This window comes from Podarcis melisellensis, assembly GCF_964234715.1.
Source record: "Podarcis melisellensis genome assembly, contig: HAP1_SCAFFOLD_154, whole genome shotgun sequence".
NCBI lineage: Eukaryota > Metazoa > Chordata > Lepidosauria > Squamata > Lacertidae > Podarcis > Podarcis melisellensis.
Window position 1 is genome coordinate 65,446 of NW_028113046.1, and position 23,596 is coordinate 89,041.

The window sequence follows — 23,596 nt, forward strand, 5'->3', positions numbered from 1 at the left end:
GTCTGTGCGTGTTACGGAGTGAATGCTTCCCTCCTCCGTGGCTCGCTTTGAAACAGCAAAGCGGGAGAAGAGCCGCTGAGTGGGGAGGAGAGAGGGACAGAGAGCCTGCTTCTTTAAAGGAGCAAAGAGGGAGAGGAGAGGAGCCTTCTCCCCTTATACCCCTCTTCTGCATTATTAGCAGCATCCTTCTCCACACACTCCACGCGTGCTCCTTGTCCCTTGAGTGCTTTCCTTCCCTCCCCACTTAAAACATGGTTACAAAGCAGAGATCCACATGCATCCTCAGGATGTTTGCATTGGGCTACCCCAAACTCACCATCAGATCACATGTCTGTGGCCACAGCATGAACCACAAAAATCATACATCCACTGTTCCGTTTAGAATATTTTTCCTTGTTTTCCTCCTCTAAAAACTACGTGCGTGTTATGGTCGGGTGCGTGTTATAGAGAGAAAAATACGGTAAATAAAACAATGTGAAAAATGTGAAATATATACGGTCAAAGCAACATAACAGAAAACTAAACTATTATCTTAAAGATTTCAAAACATATTACAAAGGTCAACTACAGAATACAAATTTAACATAGTAGGGCTGGGTGAGTCTGCGCCCCGCCCCATAGGCCAGGTGGGAAAGGCCTTGCAGGGAGTGGTATATAGATGGCATCTCACCCCAAAAAAAGCTTGCTAAAATGTATAAAGGGAAAACATCAACCTGATGTAAAAAAGAGGAGGGGTCATACTATCATATGTGGTGGACCGGTGTAGCCATTGGCAAATACTGGAATGATATTTATAACGAGTTTAAGAAACTATTTAAAATTACTTAAAAAAAAAAAAACGCCAAAGATTTTCTTACTTCGTATATTACCATCAGAAATTTAAAAAGTTATAAGATCATTGTTTATGTATGGTATAACAACAGCTAGAACCCTTATAGCAAGGAGCTGGAAAAATGAAACGCTCCCAGAGATTACAGATCGGCAGATACTCATGATAACTACAATTAGCAAAACTGACAAGATCAGTTAGAGGAATATTGAAACAAAAAACAACTAGAGAATAGATAATATTTAAGAATTGTGTAAAACTTTATTGCACAAATAACTCCATATGAGCAGAAATTGAGTGATATTTGTAAAGAAAAAGATCAAAAGAATATATACAAAGCAGAAAGAAATGGTATTATATAATGTAAGCCTGTGTAAAAAAGAATGTTATATCAAACAGTATAATGAGAAGAATGGGAAGGACTGTGTCGATGAGTAGTTTTACTATGTATATAACTTTGTCTTTTTTTCTTACTATTATTATTGGTTTCTTATCTTTGTTAATTCTTTATTTTTTTCTTTCTTTATAAATTTTCTATTTTCTATTATTTTGAACACATTATTTTGTTCTATTATTTTGTTTTTTCTACCTGTTAAGAGATTGTACATGTTTGTATAGACATGCAAAATTTTTAATCAATAAATACTAATTTTTCAAAAGGCTGCAATCAACTTAACATATGCGATACACGTGCTTTGCTCTAATGCCTTCTGAATCATCTTGCACTCCAAGACAGGGGATGCTCTCCTGCTAAATGCACGCTCGCTGATTATAGGCGCATACTTGGGAGAAACAAGAACTAGCCTTGCAAGGAAAAAGAAGCATCCCCTTTACTTCTCTTCCCTTCTCCCCTCGCCCCCACCCAAGGGCCAGTCCCATGCTTGCTCCCCTAAACCAAAACCTAACCAGGGACCCAGCTGAGGAGAGCTGCACTGAGGCACATTCGTGGGAGCCTCCCTCTGAATCTTCCCAGGAGCAGGAGGACTGTATAGATTTGGACCAGTGGTTTGCAAATGAACAGTTCAGAAGGAAGAAGCTGGGAAATACTGGATGGGGAACAGCTTGCAGAAGAAATGGTTGCTCGTTGCTTTAATTTGTAACTCAATGCCTTGAACATCCACTAGCATTTCTTTTTAAATGCTGATAATGCTTTTATTGTAGCTTTTTAATATTATTTCTGTACCCCCTTGCTAACCAAGTATTTTTATACATATGAAAAGCAAATCTTGGATTGAGAAGATAATGGTTTGTAAAGAAAAAAAGGAGGATTTTTAAAAAAAATTGTCTCTGTTCTGAAATTTGGTTTTAATGTAAAGTGTGTCAATATATTTGGGTTTGTTTATAAAGCAGAAGTGACCAGCTGCTCCTGGAAGCTAAAAATGAGCTCCGTATCAACAAAAGTTTGACCCATAATTATTCATAATGAAAAGTTGTAAGACACGTGAGATTTTCTACCCTTGAGCTTTTGAACTACAACTCCAATCATTCTTGGCCATATGGGCTGAGGCTTATGGGCATTGTTTCCCAACATCTGAGGTACCCCATTTCCCTGAAGCCGACAGATGCTGATCCACAAGAGAAGGGCAGCCCATCATTTTGGCATTGAAGGGCGGAGGTCAAAACTCAACAGATTCATCACACACCTTGAGCATTCCAGATTCACACTCTCCCCGTTTATCTAGCAACAACTTCCAACTTCTTTTCTACATTCAGTATATGTGACCTTCATTACTTTACTACATATATATGTGTATACAAATTTAAATACCAACACCAGAACATCAAACGGATTCCATGCATTTAAAATTGATTTCCGCCTTTATGAGTTTCTTGATGTGAAGTAAAGAGTGAACCTTGAGTGGAACACTGCATACATTGGTATGGCTTTTCACCTGGGTGAATTCGCTCATGAATATTAAGGTCTCCACACTGTCTGAAGCTCTTTCCACACTCCATACATTTAAATGGTTTCTGCCCTGTATGAGTTTGTTGATGTATTCTAAGGTTTCCACTTTGACTGAAGCTCTTTCCGCACTCCATGCATTCAAATGGTTTCTCCCGCGTGTGAATTCGTTGATGTATTCTAAGTTTTCCACTTTCACTGAAGCTCTTTCCACATTCAATGCATTTAAATGGTTTATCCCCCGTGTGAGATCGTTGGTGTATTCTAAGGGCTCCGCTATGCCTGAAGCTCTTTAAACATTCAATGCATTTAAATGGTTTCTCCCCTGTGTGAGTTTGTTGATGTATTCTAAGGTATCCACTCCTACTGAAGCTCTTTCCACATTCAATGCATTTAAATGGTTTCTCCCCTGTGTGTGTTTGTTGATGTATGCTAAGGTGACTACTTTGACTGAAGCTCTTTCCGCACTCCATGCATTCAAATGGTTTCTCCCCCGTGTGAATTCGTTGATGTATTCTACGGTATCCACTTTGACTGAAGCACTTTCCACATTCAATGCATTTAAATGGTTTCTCCCCTGAGTGAGTTTGTTGATGTATTATGAGGGCTGCATTTTGTCTGAAGCTCTTTCCACATTCAATACATTTAAATGGTTTCTCCCCTGTGTGAGTTTGTTGATGTATTCTAAGGTATCTACTTTCACTGAAGCTCTTTCCACATTCAATACATTTAAACGGTTTTTCCCCCATGTGAGTTCGTTGATGTCTTCTAATGTCTCCACTATGACTAAAGCTCTTTCCACATTCAATACATTTAAACGGTTTCTCCCCCGTGTGAGTTCGTTGATGTCTTCTAACGTCTCCACTACGACTGAAGCTCTTTCCACATTCAATACATTTAAATGGTTTCTCCCCTGTGTGAGTTCGTTGATGTTTTCTGAGGGCTCCACTATGACTGAAGCTCTTTCCACACTCCATGTATTCAAATGGATTCTCTCCTGTGTGGGTTTGTTGGTGTATCCTCAGTCTTCCAAAGTGACTAAATCACAGATGGCTCCGTAGAATTCTGACCATCGTCTTCCTCACCTGTTTGGGAGTGGGGGGAGAGAGAGAAAATCCTGTTATTAGGAGAGATTGGTCGAAATCGAAATGCTTTGTTTGAAATTATATAAATACCACTGCCTGAACCACTGGGCAGGGTTGCAGTTTTGTGGAACGATCTAACTGTAACCTATTGCTTTGCAATAAACAATGGTGGACTCCTCTCTGTTTTGGAGTTTTATTGGTGTGAACTCAGGAGATAAGACTAGATCCCATGGAACATGAGACTTACCATATTTTTCTGTCTATAAGACGACCCCTATTTTGGGGGCCTAAAAATTTTGAAAATAGGGGATTGAGCTTTTGGGGAAGATTATTTGGGGGGAATGCTGAAAATCACTAACCCACCAGAATGCAGCTCACAACCACTCGCGTTGCAACTGCCTGATCGCTGCCATTAGCCCTCCAATAGACAGCTGCCCTTGTCGTAGCAAGCAGGAGCGTGATTGGCGGCTGCCGGTGGCGATCGGGGAGCTGATAGGTGGTTTCTGCGCAGGAAAGGCAGAAAGGGGGAAAATACCTTGATTGGCAGCTCCGCTTTGCAGGTGGCCTTCCACCCTTCCCCCTTCATTTACAGAGTCTGCATGGGTAGAGGCGGCTACGGAATAGCAGGCGGGCGGTGCAACGTTACGCAAGAGGAGCAGTGCAGAAATTTGTAGCCTCCAAGATGTTTCACGGGAAAGACGCAGGAAAGGCATAGAGGGCCAGAGCAAGTACTGCATTTATTTATATATTTAATTGCTATATTCCATGTATAAGACGAGCCATGTGTTTTAACTTTAAAAATTGGGCAAAAAACCTCATCTTATACATGGAGAAAGACAGTAATTTGCAAAGGACTGCTCTGAATACATGGGTGGCCCTTGCATGGAGAAGGAAGCCCCTTCCTTGCATCTTGGCCCCCTGGGAGAGGCGGTGGAATTATGAGGTGATAGTGACAGCTCTTGCCTGTTCTGCCTTCTAAAGGAGAACTTCTCTTCTCCTCTTTGTTGCACACAGAGGCACAACTCATCCGCAGCTGATGGCCTGCAGATGCTGGCAAAGGCGCGCAAGCCCACCCAAAGCCACCACACCCGCCACACGCATAGGCAAGAGACTAACCGCCAGTCTGGGAGCTTCCAAACACCTCCTTCTGCCGCCCCGCCCGCCCAACCAACACCCCACATGGTGGGGCCACCTTGGCTGCTGCCCAATGACAGGAGGGGGGAGGGCAAGGCTTAGCAGGCCAGGCTGCCCAGATACCTCCCGGGGTGAGCGAAGGAACGAGCAGAACCCTGCCCAGGGCCCAGGCAGGCGCTGGAGGCTGTGCCTAAAGAGCCCACTTTGCCAAGGAAGAATGCGCTAGGAAGGAATAGGGAGTGTTATAAGCTATAATTTTAATTTTCAGTATATAAGGCGTATGAAATTATAAGCAGTAGAAATGAATATGCTATAACTCAGAAAGGGAAGTTGGGGGAAGTCATGGGGGTGGGGAGATTATTTGGAATGTAAAATGTACTGTATTTTTCCGTCTATAGGACGCCCCCATGTATAAGACGCCCCCTATTTGGAGGGACTCCAAATTAAGAAAACACCCCACAGCACTACCCGTGTATAAGACGAGCCTCAATTTTATAGCTAATTTTTTTGGTAAAAAACAAACAAACTAGCCTTATACATGGAAAAATACGGTAATTTGGTGTTTTGATTATGCTTAAATTTGTTATAAAATCTGAATAAAAATATTTTATTAAAATAAAAAAGTTTTGTGAAAGACTAGATGGGAAATTTATTCAAGGGCCACAAGTGCAGTACTTGACAGTTACGATGGAATAATTTCTGCATTGCATTGGCTGCATATTGATACCACAGAGAAGGGTGAAACAAGTAATCAAGCCACAAACATTTTGAATAAAATGGAGAAACTTGGTTCCAGAGATCTTTTTGATCATTTCAAAGAACAGGCAAAGGACAAATTGCCTGATGTTGATTACAAGAAAAGCAGAAGAAGATCTAGAACAGCCTTTCTCAACCTGTGGGTCCCCAGATGTTGTTGAACTACAACTGCCATCACCCCTACCTAGCAAGGCCAGAGCTCAGGGATGACGGGAGTTGTAGTCCAACAACATCTGAGGACCCACAGGTTGAGAACTGCTGATCTATAAGGAGGCATATAGGTGAGGATGAAGATGAAGCTTTAGAGAACCTTGAGCCAAGAAACAAGTTGAGAATCAAAGCATTTATACCTGTGATGGATGGATTAGAATCAAATCTGGCACAAAGGACATCAGTATACAATGATGCTGCAAAAAAGACTGGTGACTGGGAGCAGCCACCGAGATCACAGAACACTGGTCTTGAAAGACCCACATTGGCTCCCAGTATGTTTCTGAGCACAATTCAAAATGTTGGTGCTGACCTTAAAAGCCCTAAACGGCCTCTGTCTAGTATACCTGAAGGAGCGTCTCCAACCCCATCGTTCAGCCCAGAAACTGAGGTCCAGCGCTGAGGGCCTTCTGGCGAGAAGCAAGGTTACAAGGAACCAGGCCTTCTCACTGGTGGCACCCCCGCCCTGTGGAACACCCTGCATCAGATGTCAAGGAAATAAACAACTATCTGACATTTAGAAGACAACTGAAGGCAGCCCTGTTTAGGGAAGTTTTTAATGATTGACAATTTTATGTATTTTTAATTTTTTGTTGGAAGCCGCCCAGAGTGGCTGGGGAAATCCAGCTGGATGGTTGGGGTATAAATATTATTATTATTATTATTATTATTATTATTATTATTATTATTATTTCATTCTTAACAAAATTAGATGCTGGAAAAGAAGAGATTCATGAAGAAGTTAATGCTTTAAGCCAAACATATCCTGAAGATGTGGACATGAACCTTGTTGGAGAACTCAACCATTTTCATCAATACATTAAAAAGTCAAAATCTGACACATCAGGATCTGTACCAAGTAAGATTTAATGACCGTGTCCTTCATGGATCACTGTCTTGTCATGGCAAAGGGGCTTGAATAACTCAAGAGACGCTATGAGCTATGCCGTGCAGGGCCACCCAAGACAGACAGGTCAAAGTGGAGAGTTTTGACTAAACGTGATCCACCTGGAGCAGGAACCAGCAAGCCACGCCAGTATCCCTGCCAAGAAAACTCCATGGTCGTATAAAAGTTATGACACTGGAAGATGAACCACTCAGGTCGGAAGGCATCCAATATGCTACTGAGGAAGAGCGGAGGACAAGTACAAGTAGATTCAGAGCTGATGAAGCAGCTGGGCCAAAGCCGAAACATCGCTCACTTGCGGGTGTGCCTGGAAGTGAAAGGGAAGTCCTGCAAAGAAAAATATATGAACCTGGAATATAAGATCCATGAACCATGGTAAGCTGGATGTGGTCAAAAATGAGATGGCAAGAATAAATATTGACATCCTGGGCATCAGTGAACTATAATGGATGGGAATGGAAATCTGCTCAAGAAAATTGGAGATATGAAAGGAACATTTTGTGCAAAAATTACCATAATAAAGGACAAAAGTGGTAAGGACCTAACAGAAGCAGAAGACATCAAGAAGAGGTGGCAAGAATACACAGAGGAATTATACCAGAAAGATATGGATGGCTCGTACACTCCAGGTAGTGTGGTTGCTGACCTTGAGCCAGACATCCTGGAGAGTGAAGTCAAATGGGCCTTAGAAAGCACTGCTAATAACAAGGCCAGTGGAAGTGATGACATTCCGGCGGAACTATTTAAAATCTTAAAAGATGATATTGTTAAGGTGCTACACTCAATATGCCAGCAAGTTTGGAAAACTCAGCAGTGGCCAGAGGAGCAGAGAAGATCAGTCTAGAACGCAATGCCAAAGAAAGGCAGCGCCAAAGAATGCTCCAACTACTGCACAATTGCGCTCATTTCACACGCTAGCAAGGTTATGCTTAAAATTCTACAAGGCAGGCTACCTTAAGATGTCTTCTGAATGTCAGGTAGTTGTTTATCTCTTTGACATCTGATGGGAGGGCGTTCCACAGGGCGGGCGCCACTACCGAGAAGGCCCTCTGCCTTGTTCCCTGTAGCTTTGCTTCTCGCAATGAAGGAACCGCCAGAAGGCCCTCAGTGCTGGACCTCACCGTCCGAGCAGAATGATGGGGGTGGAGACGCTGAATTGTGCTCGGAAACCTACTGGGAGCCATTGTAGGTCTTTCAGCAGCCGCTCCCAGTCAAAATTCTACAAGGCAGGCTTAAAATTCTACAAGGCCGTCTCTTGTAGAATGTGACTCTCTTGTCTCTCTCTGGGATTTAAAGAGACATACACCCCAGGATGCAAAGTTAAAGAATATGTCTTTGCAGAACCCTATTCATGAGAATCCCCTGAATCTGGAGGCGTTTTGGTGGTTCAGGTGCTTACTATATTTAACCATAAGATTTTGAGGACTCAAACACCTGTTGTGACTTAGGTCCAGTCAAAATAGTACTATTATTGTATTGTATTATTATTACTTGACCTTAAATAAGAGTTAACTTTTGCACTGTACCAATTTAGTTAATTTTGGACCCCCGCTGGACGTTAGCCTGGTTACCTCTATACCTTACCCCTACAGTATATTAGGAAGATTTAAACTTAAATACACAAATGCCGAACGGTTCTAAGAAAGGGGTGGCAACACCAGCGGAAAGGAGGCCTTCAAGACAAGAAGAGGGGAAGGAGGCAAGAGAAATTAGAGATTATGATAGCTTGATGGCCGAAATAAGAAAGGAATTTAAAAATAATGAACAGTACATTGAGAGAAAATTGATAGAGGTTCAAGATACCCTAGACAAGAAACTGGAGAAAGTGGTGGGAGAATTGACAGGAAAGGTTAAGGACCTCTCGGTAAGAACTAAGGGCTTGGAGGATTCAGTGAAGAGGGTGCAAAAGGACGCGAAAGACAGTAAGAAAGAGATGGACAGGATTAGACTAGAAGTTAAAGAGATAGGAGCAACACAGGAAGAGTTGTTGGACAACATGGCTATGACGCAGATGCGCCAGAATCAATCTAACCTAAAATTTAGAGGAATATCAGAGGATCTAAATGAGAATATCCGAGCTAAAGTGGTGAAAGAGCTGGCAATATGGTTAGATAGAAAAGAAGAAGAGATAAACCATGGTCTGGTAAACATATTCCGAATAAGAATAAAATCGGCAAAAGCCAGAGGGAAAAAATTGCCAGGAGATGTAATAGCCATGTTTAATTCATTGGAGATAAGAAATGAAATTTTGAAACAGAATTATGTTAAAAGGTTATATATTGGAGGAAACCCAATTATTATATATAAAGAGATTCCTTCGAGATTTCTTCGAAGGAGGGACCCATATAAAAAATTAACAAATCAATTGAAGAAAAATGGGATCCTGTACAGATGGGAGTTTCCGGAAGGTATTTCATTCTATTTCAAAGAAAAAAAGTTCAAACTGTCTACCATCTCAGAACTACAAAAATTTGCAAGGAGATATGAGAAGGACCTGGGGAAAATGATGGGGGAGGAGGAGGTGGGGAACCAGCAGGGGGAAGAAAATGAGGGGAGTGAGGAAGAAGAAAGAGAGGAGAGCTCAAAAGGAGAAGGAGAAGAACTAGAGAAAGGAGACAAAGAACAGTAGATTGCGCATAGGTTTGATAAGTTAACTTATATTACAGAACAGATGACGTTAAAAATACTAAACTGGAATGTGAATGGGTTGAACAATAAAAACAAAAGGAATCAGATTACGCATGTATTATTGAAAAAGAATTATGATTTAATATGTCTCCAAGAGACGCATATAATAAATAAGCATAAGAGACTATTATGTAATAAGAGACTGGGATTAGATTTTGTGACATCAGATAGAGTGAAGAAAAGAGGGGTGGTATTATATATTAAGGAAAAATATGAGCCACAATTATTATATAAAGATGATCAAGGGAGAGTAATCATTGTTCAGATGGTGTCTCAGGGAGAAAAAATAATTGTTGTTGGAATATATGCTCCAAACGATAAAAAATCTGCCTTCTATTCTGAATTAGGAGATAAATTGATGGAATGGATGGATCAAAAAATGATTTTAATGGGTGACTTTAATGGGGTGGTGTCTCCAAATTTAGATAAGTTAACAAAAAAACAAGAGAAGAAGGAAGGTAAATTACCGCGATCCTTTTTTGACATGGTAAATAATCTGGGATTAACTGATGCATGGAGACTCAAAAACCCCACTATAAAACAATATACTTTCTTCTCAAACCCAAATCAGAGCTGGGGGCGAATAGATAGCATTTGGATCTCGAAGGAATTAACTCAGAATTTAATTAAATCAGAAATTCTCCCAAGAATTATATCTGACCATAATGCGGTTTACATTGAGCTGAAAGGCAAGGATATTAAAACAACTAGATGGAGAATGAATGAATTTCTATTTAATGATCAGAAGATCGTAAATAAGGCAATAGAGACAATAGAAGATTACTTTAAATGGAATTTAAACGGGGAAACTGCTATAGAGACGGTGTGGGACGCAGGAAAGGCAGTTATGAGGGGCTTTTTAATACAGAAAAATAGTCAAGTAAGAAAAGAAAAAGAGTCAAAGAAGGAACAGATCCTAACACAGATTATGGAAAATGAAAAAAAATTAACCATTAACCCCAGTGAGGAGATTGCAAAGCAGAATATAAAGATATTACAAGCTAAACTTTCTACAATAATTGACCAAGAGGTAGAATGGAAAATTAAAATGATGAATCAGAGGACATTTGAATCTGCAAACAAGATAGGCAAATATTTGGCGTGGCAAATAAGAGAAAGAAGAAAACAAAACACGATCAGTAAGATAAGGGAAGGAGAAAGGATTGTGGAAGAGCCAAAAGAAATAAGGAAGATATTTCAAAAATATTATAAGGACTTATATAAAAGAGGAAAGGAAACAAAACAAGAAATAGAGCACTTTTTGCAAGAACATCATTTAAAACAAATCCCAAAAGAAGAAAAAGAGATACTAGACCAGAAAATTACTCAAGAAGAGATAAAGAAGGCTATTAAAAAGATGAAAAATGGGAAAGTGCCAGGTCCAGATGGCCTCTCGGCCAAATATTATAAAACACTAAGTAACCAAATATCCCCAGTGTTAGGAGAAGTGATGAACAATATATTAAAGGAAGGAAGGATCCCGAATACCTGGAAGGAAGCATATATTACTTTAATTCCCAAAAAAGAGGCAGATACCTTGGAAGTGAAAAACTATAGGCCAATTTCACTATTAAATAATGACTACAAGCTATTTGCAGATATAATGGCAGAAAGACTAAAAAAGGTTCTGAACAACAGAATACATAAAGATCAAACGGGCTTCCTCCCAGGGAGACAACTAAGGGACAATGTAAGGAACTTGATAGACATTATTGAAACAATCCTGAATTACAGAATAACACAACAGGAAATTGAAAGTGCCATTCAGAATATGCAATTAGGCAAATCCCCAGGCCCGGATGGGCTTACCTCCAAATATTACAAGACACTGAAGGACTATTTGATCCAGCCGTTAATGGAGGTGTGCAATCAAATTTTGGAAGGGAAGGGGGCACCGGAATCGTGGAAAGAAGCTTTCATCACTTTGATACCAAAATTGGAATCTGAAAAGACTCAACTTAAGAACTACCGTCCCATCTCACTCCTAAATGAGGATTACAAAATCTTTGCTGATATTTTGGCAAGTAGATTTTAAAAAGTTCTAAATGAAGTAATTCATAAAGACCAAGCGGGCTTTCTCCCTGGTAGACATTTGTCTGATAACACCAGGAATATCATCGATGTTTTGGAGTTACTGCAGACAAATTTGAACACGAAAGCAGTCTTGATTTTTATAGATGCTGAGAAGGCCTTTGACAATATATCTTGAAGATTTATGAAAAATTTTTTGGAAGGGATGGGTGTGGGAAGGGCGTTCCAAAATGGGATTGAAGCAATCTATTCAGAACAAAAGGCCAAATTGATAGTGAACAATGTGGTGACGGAGGAGTTCAAAATTGAAAAAGGGACACGACAGGGGTGCCCCTTATCACCCTTATTATTCATCTCTGTCCTGGAGGTGTTGCTGAACTTGATTAGGAGAGATCAGCTGGTGGAAGGAATACAGGTCGGAGGAAAACAATATAAACTGAAAGCTTTTGCAGATGATTTGGTTTTAACATTGCAGGAGCCAGAATCTAGTACAAAAAGAGTTTTAGAATTAATCTATGAGTTTGGTCGGGTAGCAGGATTCAAATTAAACAAACAAAAAACTAAAGTTTTGGCAAAAAATTTGACTTCTTCAGAAATAGAGGGGTTTCAGAAGGAAACAGATTTAAATGTGGTTAAAAAAGTGAAGTACCTGGGGGTTAATATGACTGGGAAAAACTTAAACCTGTTTAAAGATAATTATGAAAAATGTTGGTCTGAAATTAAAAAGGACTTAGAAACCTGGTCAAGATTGAAACTTTCCTTGTTGGGAAGGATAGCAGCTGTAAAGATGAATGTATTGCCAAAGATGTTGTTTTTGTTTCAGACCCTGCAGATTGTGGACAGAGTGGAATGTTTTGGAAAGTGGCAGAAGGACATTATGAAGTTTGTCTGGCAGGGCAAAAAGCCCCGGATAAAATTCAAAATACTAACAGATGCAAAAGAAAGAGGGGGATTTGCCCTGCCGGACTTAAGGTTATATTATGAAGCTGCGTCCTTCTGCTGGATGAGGGACTGGTTCTTACTAGAAAACACTGATGTCCTAGATCTGGAAGGGTTCAACAATGCGTTTGGGTGGCATGCATATTTGTGGTACGACAAGGTAAAGGTTCATAAACTGTTTAAAAACCATATTGTCAGGAAAGCTTTGTTCAATGTCTGGATTAAATATAAAGACTTATTGGAAAATAAGACTCCGAGGTGGCTATCACCAATGGAGGCTAAGGCCTCAAAAACACTTAATATGGGGGGTGGCTGGGCAAAATATTGTGAGATAATAGAAAGAGTTGGAGACAACTGGAAATTGAAGAGTTTAGAAAAAATAAAAGACAAGGTGCGAGACTGGTTACATTATGCCCAAATACAAGAAATTTTTAAAAAGGATAAAAAAATTGGCTTCCAGGTGGAGAAATCGAAACTAGAGACAGAACTACTTGAACCTAAGACGAAAGTGCTTTCAAGAATGTATAACTTGTTGCTTAAATGGAACACACAGGATGAGACGGTTAAATCAGCCATGATAAAATGGGCACAAGACTTTGGGTACAACATTATGTTTGAAGACTGGGAAAAGTTATGGACCACCGGTATGAAATTCACGGCATGTACTGCCCTGAAAGAAAATATTATGAAAATGATATACAGGTGGTACATGACCCCAGTCAAACTGGCAAAGATATATCATTTATCTGATAATAAATGTTGGAAATGTAAGGAGGCTGAAGGAACATTCTTTCACCTCTGGTGGACATGCCCGAAGGTGAAGGCTTTTTGGGAAATGATTTATAATGAGTTGAAAAAGGTATTTAAGTATACCTTTCACAAGAAACCAGAAGCCTTCCTCCTGGGCATTGTGAGCCAGAGAGTGTCAAAGAAGGATAGAACTTTCTTTTTATACGCAACCACTGCAGCAAGAATCCTTATAGCTAAATACTGGAAGGCACAGGAGCTACCCACGCTGGAAGAGTGGCATACGCAACTGATGGACTATATGGAATTGGCCGAAATGACTGGCAGAATCCGGGACCTGGGAGAAGAGGCAGTGGAAGAAGACTGGAAAAAATTTAAGGACTATCTACAAAAACATTATAAGTTATATGAATGTTGAGAATTTGCTAAGCTTTTTGAAACAACAAGCTTCAGTATCGAGATTTGAAAATGGTGGAAATTAAGTTATGACTGCGAAAAGCCCAAACTTTAGAGTAAATCTTCCCACTCTTGGGATTGATGATGGAAAGAAGCTAGCCAAGAATACGTACTCTAAATCTAAAATATAACCAGATGAAAGTACAAAAACGCAGGAAACAAGGTATTAATTTGCTGATGTCTGTTTATTATAAAGAATGCAGGGTGCGGGAGATGCGGGGAAGTCCAGTGGATTATGAAAAAATGATTGAAATTGTGAATTCTTTTTCTATCTTCTTTTTTTTCTTTTTTCTTTTCTTCTTTTCTCTTTTGTAAAACTGCTTTTGTCGAGTTATTGATGATGTATTTGACCTGGGAAAAAAGCAATAAAAAAAATATTTTTTTAAAAAAAAGATAGACATTATTGAATATTTGGATATGAGCATAGATAGACAAGCGGCCTTGGTATTCATAGATGCTGAAAAAGCGTTCGATAACATCTCGTGGGATTTCTTGAAGAAAAGTTTGGAAATGATGGGAATGGGAGAGAAATTTAGAAAAGGCATAGAAGCTATATACAAGGAACAGAAGGCAAAATTGGTAATAAACAACACCACAACAGAATATTTTAGTATATATAAAGGAACCAGACAGGGCTGCCCCCTGTCCCCTCTATTGTTTATAACAGTATTAGAAATACTAAACGAGAGACTGAGGGGGGCAACAGAAGTCACAGGAGTCAAGGTAGGAAAGAGGGAATACAAAATCAAGGCCTTTGCAGATGACATCGTATTAACCTTAGAAGACCCAAAAAATAGCGTAAAAGAAGCTTTACAAAAAATTGACGAATTTGGAGCCGTGGCAGGACTTAAGGTAAATAAAAATAAAACCAAAATGTTAAAAATTTAACAAAGGAAGAAATGATAGATCTAGAAAGAAGGACCGAAATTGTGGTAGCTAAGAAAGTGAAATATCTTGGGATCTGGGTTACAGCTAAGAACATAAATTTATACAAGGATAATTACGATGCCACCTGGAGGATTATAAAGAAAGACATGGAAATTTGGGGGAGGATGAAACTCTCCTTTTTGGGGAGGATAGCTGTTGTTAAAATGAACATTCTGCCCAGAATGTTATTTTTATTCCAAACCATCCCCATACTTAAAGGCCTAAAACAATGTAAAGAGTGGCAGAGAGCCTTGGCAAAGTATATTTGGCAGGGGAAAAGGCCACGGATAAAAATGAAAATTTTGATAGATAAAAAAGAAAGAGGGGGTTTTTCTCTCCCGGACCTAAGTTTATACTATGAAGCGGCTTGTATACTTTGGTTAAAAGATTGGATAAAACTGGAGAATAGAGAGCTACTGGACCTGGAAGGCTTTAATAATCGGTACGGATGGCATTAGTACCTTTGGTATGGGAAAGTGAAAGTCCACAAGAGTTTCTTAGACCATATTTTTAGGGGACCATTATATCAAGCATGGGAAAGGAACAAAAACCTCCTTGAAAGAAAGACCCCATGGTGGATTTCACCAATAGAGGCTTTAACGGTCAAGAAAATAAATATGGAGGAGATAAACGCCACCTATGAAGAAATGTTAAGAAAAACAGACCAAGGGCCCAAACTTAGACCTTATGAAGAAATAAAAAATTTATTCACTGGTTGGCTGCAATACCACCAGGTGAATGATTTGTTAAAAGAGGATAAGAGGAAGGTGGTTTTTGATGATAAAAAATCAAAATTTAATATAGAAGTAATAGAAGGCAAAAACAAAACCCTGTCCAGAATTTATGATATACTATTAGAGTGGTACACAAAGGACGAGGAGGTGAAGGAGGCAATGATTAAATGGGCAATTGACTTTGGTTATAATATTGATTTCGAAAGGTGGATAGAAGTTTGGAATTGTAACATAAAGTTCACAGCATGTATGGCACTGAGAGAAAATATCTGGAAGATGCTATATAGATGGTACCACACCCCTGTGAAACTGGCCAAAATGTATAGATTAAAGGACAAGAGATGCTGGAAATGTGGCGAGGTGGAGGGTGACCTATATCATTTATGGTGGACATGTAAAAAGGTGAAAGGCTTTTGGGAATCAATTTATAATGAACTTAAAAAAAATTTAAGTATACCTTTCCCAAGAGGCCTGAAGCCTTCTTGTTGGGAATGATGGATAAAGAAATTAAAAAGGAAGATAGGACGATATTCCTCTACGCCACCACAGCAGCGAGAATTATGTTGGCACAATATTGGAAAGTGGAAACTATCCCCAACATAAAGGACTGGCAGATTAGAATGGTAAACTATGCTGAGCTTGACAAATTAACAGGTAAAATAAGAGATCAGGATGAACAGAAATTTCTGAAAAATTGGAGCAAATTTTGGAAATATATTGGAATATATGTTTAAAGTGAACTGACGGGGTTAGAACAATACGACCAGCGAGTGAATTTAAGACTATAGATTGAAAATCAAATACGTAATGGAAGGAGATATTTGATACTTATCAAAAGGATGGAAGGAAGTTCAGATTGTGTGTTTTTCTTTTTTCGGATGAGTGTTTTTTTTCTCTCTCTTTTCTTTGTAATTTTCTCTTTGTATTTTCTTATATGTCTGTTTTTGTGTATACCTTCAATAAAAATGCATTTAAAAAAAAAAAATCTACAAGGCAGGCTTAAGCGGTACGCAGACCGAGAACTCCCAGAAGTACAAGCTGGATTTTGGAGGGCCAGAGGAACCAGAGATCAAATTGCAAACATGCGCTGGATTGGGGAGAAAGCTAGAGAGTTCCAGAAAAACATCTACTTCTGCTTCATTGACTACGCAAAAGCCTTTGACAATGTGGACCACAGCAAACTATGGCAAGTTCTTAAAGAAATGGGAGTGCCTGACCACCTCATCTGTCTCCTGAGAAATCTCTATGTGGGACAAGAAGCAACAGTTAGAACTGGATATGGAACAACTGATTGGCTCAAAATTGGGAAAGGAGTACGACAAGGCTGTATATTGTCTCCCTGCTTATTTAACTTATATGCAGAGGACGAGATGGTTGGACATTGCTCTCAAAGCTACTAACATGAGTTTGACCAGACTGCAGGAGGCAGTGGAAAACAGGAGTGCCTGGCGTGCTCTGGTCCATGGGGTCACAAAGAGTCCGACACGACTAAGTGACTAAAGGACAACAACACTGTCCAATCAGCATTCCCTAATGTAGAAGCAATTCTGAGAATGTTCCTTTGAAGGATGATTGCAAATTGCCATTTGTAAAGATCCGTTTCTCAGCTGAAGAGGATAAAAAATGAATTTGGAACAGCAATGTCTCAAGATAAATTATGTTACTTCAGCCTCATGTACATAGAAAGTGACAAGCTAAGCAGTTTATCATTTGATGATATCATCAGTGACTTTGCTTTGGCAAAGGCAAGAAAGTACAGTGGTGCCTCGCAAGACGAAATTAATTCGTTCCGCAAGTCTCTTCGTCTTGCGAGTTTTTCGTCTTGCGATGCACGGTTTCCCATAGGAATGCATTGAAAATCAATTAATGCGTTCCTATGGAAACCGCCTTCAGACCAGGTCCGGGGACAGTCTGTCCCCCGACCTCTTCTGAAGGCTGGGGGGGGGGGGACAAGGGCTTTTCTTCCCACCCCCAGCATTTTAAAAAACCCCGGGACAGCGGAGGACTTCTCCGCTGCCCGGGGCGATCTTAAAATGCTGGCGGGCGGCATTTTAAAATCACCCCGGGACAGCGGAGGACTTCTCCGCTGTCCGGGGCGATTTAAAAGCCCCTGGGAAGGCAGGCAGGGGGGACAAAGACCTATGGACCTCCTTCTGCCCCCCGCCCGCCTTCAGAAGAGGTCCTGGACCTCTTCTGAAGGCGGGCGGGGGGCAAAAGTCTTTGCTCCCCCCCGCCTGCCTTCAAAAGCTGTCCACGATAGCTTTCCGCTCTCCCGGGAAGGCAGGCAGGGGGGACCAAAGACTTTTGCCCCCCGCCCGCCTTCAGAAGGTGTTTCCGCCCCGCCGCCCGGGTTTGGAGGAGGTCCGAGGACAGTGGGGAAGACGCGCTGCGCTTCCCCGCTGTCCCGAAGCAAGCCCATAGGGAAATTCGTTTTGCGAAGCGCCTCCAAAACGGAAAACCCTTTCGTCTAGCGGGTTTTCCGTCTTGCGAGGCGTTCGTCTTGCGGGGCACCACTGTATTGTAATTTAGATCATGTTTGTGTACTTTTTGTATACACAGTACACAATGAATCATGATAAAATTATAACGTTGAATGGGTATTGGGTAGATGCAGTAATACAATTAGTCCTGTAAAATAATTTTTATGTACAGGTGTGTATAGTATTGCTATTATTTGCAATGCGACATATTACTAGAAATACTGTCTTTTACACTCACTAACAGGGTACAAAGGTCTGCTGTCCCAATGAAGAATGTGGACTATTATGGTAATATTGAGACTGATATAAAAAAATGCATTGCATTAACTACAATTACATTGTACAGGCTATAACAATTAAATTCATATTAATAAAGGTATTTATTATTAGTAGTTGTCTGCACTGTATATTTACACCTATTATAATTTCAAGTTATAGCAAGTTTCTAGGACTACATCATGATTTTTTGTAAACTGTGTTTCTAAAGGAACTTTTGTTATCGCCAAATGCCAATGTGTTTGCATTAAGTTTGTTATGAATAACAAAATCATTTTAAGTTAGAGCTTAATAATTATTTCACTATTAATATACTTAATTGTATTTCACTTTTCATATACTTCTCAATTGTATTTCAGTTCAAAAATTACTTTGAGAAAATACGGATTTTGTTATGTGCAAATAGATACCTATTAGGTCCATAAATTACCATATAGCATATATTCAACACAAAAAACAGCGACAAATAGTTGTTGACAAAGGACAGCTGGACATATAAAGGGCCCCATGACCTCCAGTAGCTTAGGGCCTCATCAAACCTCAATCCGGCCCTTTCCCCCCACTACTTTATGCAAGGAGTTCAAGGAACAAAGAGCTCTTTGGAGGAGGCCTCAGCCCTTCCTTCTTCCTGCCAGGCCCCCCTGCCTTTGTTTTCCTCCCCATCTTTTCCTCTTTCTCCCTCTGCCATCCAGCAATCCATGTCCCCATCTCCTCTACAAAACGGAAGACTTGGATGTTTGGAGTTTCTTATTTTGTTGTAAGCCGCCCAGAGTGGCTGGGGAATCCCAGAAAATGGGGGCGGGGTATAAATAGCATTTATTTGTTACTACTACTACTACTACTATGGCGAGGCTGGTCTGAATTACCCAGCCCTCTCCCCTTTCCCGCCTCCTTTCCTGTAACTCCCTTTGCACCAGATCCGGGCAGGCGGAAGCTTTTCTCTTTCCACAGTGGAAACCCCTCCCCCCCCCCACCTTCAAGACCCCATTAAAAAGAGCAGCTCCCTTTCCTCCCTTCTCTTCTTCTCCCCGCCCGGACTTGTGCAGGCCGCCTCTCCCCGTCCCGGGGCTTCTCATCCTGGACCCCCCACCCCTTGCCAAGCCCCTTCCCTCCTTCCCCGCCGCTGGCTTTGCACTCACCCGAAATCCTGGCAGCAGCAGCGACCCTGGGCAGCGGGGGCGGGAATGGGAGCCCCCGCCAGGGAGGCAGGATATTTCCGAGGGCGGGATAATTGCAGGACCCAGCCAATGGGGAGAGAAGGGAGGGAACCTGGGCTTCGAATATAGGGAACCGATGCTCGTTGCCTTAAGGGACCCGCCCCCTCTGCCGTTCTGCACTGCCCTGGTCCTGCAAGGAATCCGCTGAGTGCAAAGCGCCTCGGGGTGCAGCAAACTGGGGGGGGGGGGGTGCAATGCAATGCAATAACCATGGAACTGGGGTTGGGGGTGGAGAGAGATCAGGCAGGGAAGCAGTGGTTCAAGTGATTCAGCCTCTTTGCAAAGAAGAGACAGGGGCCTCTTCCTGAAGGTTCGTTCTCTCTCTCTCTCTCTCTCTCTGTCAACACACACACACACAAACAGAAACACATTCCTCTGGATGCACAGACAGAACTCATGAAGAGCCCTGTAGTTTGATCAAGCCCATCTAGTCCCGCACCCTGTTAGAATCATAGAATCGTAGAGATGGAAGGGGACCCTGAGAGTCATCTAGTCCAACCCCCTGCAATGCAGGAATCTCAGGACTGTCTCCTCATGGTGGCCAAGCCTGCAAGGAGGATGGGAGCCCAAGAGCATCTCTCCCCTCCAGCGGCTTCCGGGAACTGCTATTCAATTAAGCATAAGAATAATAATATTATAACAACAACCTTATTTATACCTGCTCATTTGGCTGGGTTTCCCCAGCCACTAGGGCAGCTCCCAACAGAATATTTTTAAAAAACCAATGAAACATCAAACATTAAAAGCTTCTCCATACAGGGCTGCCTTCAGATGTCTTATAAAAGTCAGATAGATGCTTATTTCCTGGACATCTGAGGGGAGAGCATTCCAGAGTGGGTACCACTACCAAGAAGGCCCGCTGCCTGGTTCCTTGTCATTGAGTTGATATAGAGCATCTGTCCTAAATTTGTCGGCGTTTGTCAAAGGAGCAGAATCAGGACGTTTTAAATGTCTGATGTCTTATTATATTTTTATATTTTGGTGCTGGAGAATAACAACAACAACAACAACAATAATAATAATTTATTATTTATACCCCGCCCATCTGGCTGAGCTTCCCCAGCCACTCTGGGCGGCTCCCAATCAGTGTTAAAAAACGGTACAGCGTTACATATTAAAAACTTCCCTGAACAGGGCTGCCTTAAGATGTCTTCTGAATGTCAGGTAATTATTTATCTCTTTGACATCTGATGGGAGGGCGTTCCACAGGGCGGGCGCCACTACCGAGAAGGCCCTCTGTCTGGTTCCCTGTAGCCTCACTTCTCGCAATGAGGGAACCGGCAGAAGGCCCTCAGCGCTGGATCTCAGTGTCCGGGCTGAACGATGGGGGTGGAGACGCTCCTTCAGGTATACAGGACCGAGGCCGTTTAGGGCTTTAAAGGTCAGCACCAACACTTTGAATCGTGCTCGGAAACCTACTGGGAGCCAATGCAGATCTCTCAGAACCGGTTTTATGTGGTCCCGGCGGCCACTCCCAGTCACCAGTCTAGCTGCCGCATTCTGGATTAATTGCAGTTTCCGGGTCACCTTCAAAGGTAGCCCCACGTAAAGCGCATTGCAGTAGTCCAAGCGTGAGATAACTAGAGCATGCACCACTCTGGCGAGACAGTTCGCGGGCAGGTAGGGTCTCAGCCTGCGTACCAGGTGGAGCTGGTAGACAGCTGCCCTGGACACAGAGTTAACCTGTGCCTCCATGGACAGCTGTGAGTCCAAAATGACTCCCAGGCTGCGCACCTGGTCCTTCAGGGGCACAGTTACCCCATTCAAGACCAGGGAATCCCCCACACCAACCCGCTCCCTGTCCCCCAAAAACAGTACTTCTGTCTTGTCAGGATTCAACCTCAATCTGTTAGCCGCCATCCATCCTCCAACCAATAGTAATTATACTACTTGTTCAATCTGAAAATTTATTTGTACCAGTGCATTTGGAAGCATCAGAATAACTTGAGGTAATATATTCATAGAAAAGCTTTGCTCCCGATTCATTGCAATCCTATCGGCTGAATTTGATCCGAGTCCTGGGATAACTCAGTTGGTAGAGCATTGGGGGTTGTGGGTTCCTGCATTGCAGGGGGTTCGGCTAGAAGACCCTCTTGGTCCCTTCCAACTCTATCATTCTGTGGTCTATGAACCTCACTTATTCACAATGAGGGAACCACCACCAATTTCTTGCATAATAGGAGTTTGCCTTTGTAAAATTGGAGAGCGAAAGGAGAAGGAATCTCAGGGTGGGCTTTTTTTGTGGGGGACATTTACTGGTCAGTGGGCAGGAGGAGCTTGGGTTTGTGGGATATGAAATTCGTAGCAGTCAGGTACAACATTCCTAGGGTGGACATGCTAGGGGATGCTTTGTGCCACCCAGGAGAAAACTTCCTCTTTCCTCCTGAGCTGGGACAAGCGCTTCCTCTACATGTGACTTGAAATAGGTGTGGCCTATTCTGGGTGGTGGAGCACACCTCCTCCATGTGCTTCATTCTTTCTTCTCCATTTTGTTTTTTTCTGTGTGTTAGGAGAAGTGACTGCTCAGTCGCAGTCACTTGGGACTAACTCCCTTATATTATAGTTTATGCATAGATATAGATATACTTTTGTAACTTAAGCCTGCCTTCAGGAATCTAATTGTGTACTGAATGAAAATGAATAAACTACTTTTATATTGATTTTAGTAAGACTGTCCTGTTTACACTTCTAAAGAGGGATAACAAGGGATCTTATCAGGAATCTTAAATAGTGAGGCTCAGACGAGCCTGCAACAAACTTACTGCTGTGCAAATTTGAAAAGGAGAATGTTTGAACTTTGCTAAGATATAGAACTTTTTAACGCAAGTTAGTAAGGATATCATCAAATAAGATATCCTCTCCTGCCTTTCTAAACATTCCCACAGGTCAGTTCCTAGCTAGAGATCTACCATCCCCTTGTCACGGTCCAGATTTGGGTCTCTGCCTCCTGGGATTTTAGATGCACACGGTCGCCACATGTTGACTGCAGCAGGCAATGGCTCCCTCGCATGTGTGAACAGCCATTGGGGGGTCACTCTCGAGCACCACCGAGATTGGGCATTGCTTTGACGAATATCCTGCAACTAGCCACCTCCTGAGCCCTCAGGGTCTCTCCCACTGCCAATAAAAATAAAATACCTGTTTACCTGACGCTGACACAAAAGCTCACATACTATAGAAATGAATGAAATGTTTATTTCTTTCTCGCTTTCCTTCCCTCTCTCTCCCCACTTTTCTTACCCCTCCCAACTCCATACTGCCTAGAACAGAAATGTCTCACTCTGAATAGGACTGATTTGTTTGAAGGATTCTGTGACTTGAAAACAGGGACTCTGGGTGTACCCAAGAATTTAATAAAAACATTTTTAAAAACAACAGCCTCTCTCATCCATTAACATTCTTCAGTGCAGCTTCATTGGAAAGCCATGGAATGTGATCCTGCAAAGGGCCAGTCTAGGAATTAGGGCTGCCACTTTTTTTGCACCTAAGAGGCAGGCAATATGTGGTAGGTAAATAAGACGTTTTGGGTTGTAGTTGAGGAAATTTCCTCTAAGCCCCCAAACATACTCCACAAAGCACATAGATAACATGTATGCAGCAGATTTACTATCACCTTATAACATGCCCTGTATGGAGCAGTTACAGAAATCTCAGTATGGGGCCTATCTGTTATTCTGAGATGTGGGCTGCAGTGCAGTCTGGGCCTATGCATATTTATTTAGGAGTCCATTCAGTATTTTAAGGAGCGGGATCAAGGGTTTCCTGACCCACTTCTTACAATGTATGAAGTAGCTTACAGCAAAAAAAAAAAAGCCTAATGTCTCTTCTGGGTAACTGAACGAATTATGTTAATAGAAATTTAAATGGAGAACATATTTTACATTGTCATATTCATGCAAACATGGTTCCACTCCAACCTCACTTAGTCCCCATTTCCCCTATATAAAGAGTTCTTTATACAGAAATCTCCTGAACAGAAGTCTCTCTATTTACATGTATAGAGAGGGATCACTCTCTGTCTAGCTTATGGCACCCTGTGTCTTTTGCAGTGTCCTGTATTCTCCTCACAGAAACAGTGAACAGGGACATGCAGCAGCAACAGCAGCAGCCAGCCAGACTCACTACAGCTCCCAGAATGCTTTGAGGGAAGCCATGACTGACTGAAGTGGTACTAGAGTGATTTAAATGTGGCGTGGATGTGGAGAAGGCAAGCAATCAGGAGGTGACAGTGAACACAATGGAGCCCACAATGGCAGCCTCCAGTGCCGTTTTGTGTT

General features: G+C 41.7%; 3 protein-coding genes across 3 annotated transcripts in view; all 3 read right to left on the bottom strand.

Annotated features, from left to right (window-relative positions):
• LOC309362403 (uncharacterized protein) overlaps window positions 1–19,406 on the bottom strand; it is a 44,179-nt gene extending 24,773 nt beyond the window's left edge. Inside the window, exon 1 of the mRNA XM_081931748.1 lies at window positions 19,242–19,406. The gene's annotated coding sequence lies outside the window, so the exon portion shown is untranslated. The remainder of the gene's footprint in view (window positions 1–19,241) is intronic.
• The window catches only part of LOC309362400 (uncharacterized protein), a gene marked incomplete at its 3' end in the record, with an annotated part of 151,637 nt that overhangs the window by 59,859 nt on the left and 68,182 nt on the right, over window positions 1–23,596 (bottom strand). The window lies entirely within an intron of this gene.
• On the bottom strand, window positions 1,069–7,746 carry LOC309362405 (uncharacterized protein). The gene is made up of 2 exons (XM_081931750.1): window positions 4,353–7,746; window positions 1,069–3,817 (listed from the first exon to the last, which is right to left on the bottom strand). Exon 2 carries the CDS (start codon window positions 3,707–3,709, stop codon window positions 2,630–2,632), a length of 1,080 nt encoding a protein of 359 aa, XP_081787876.1. The 5' UTR covers window positions 3,710–3,817; window positions 4,353–7,746; the 3' UTR covers window positions 1,069–2,629.

Coding starts and splice junctions, on each gene's coding strand:
- LOC309362405 (XM_081931750.1), bottom strand. CDS start 3,709: ATGGAGTGTGGAAAGAGCTTCAGTCATAGTGGAGCCCTCAGAAAACAT.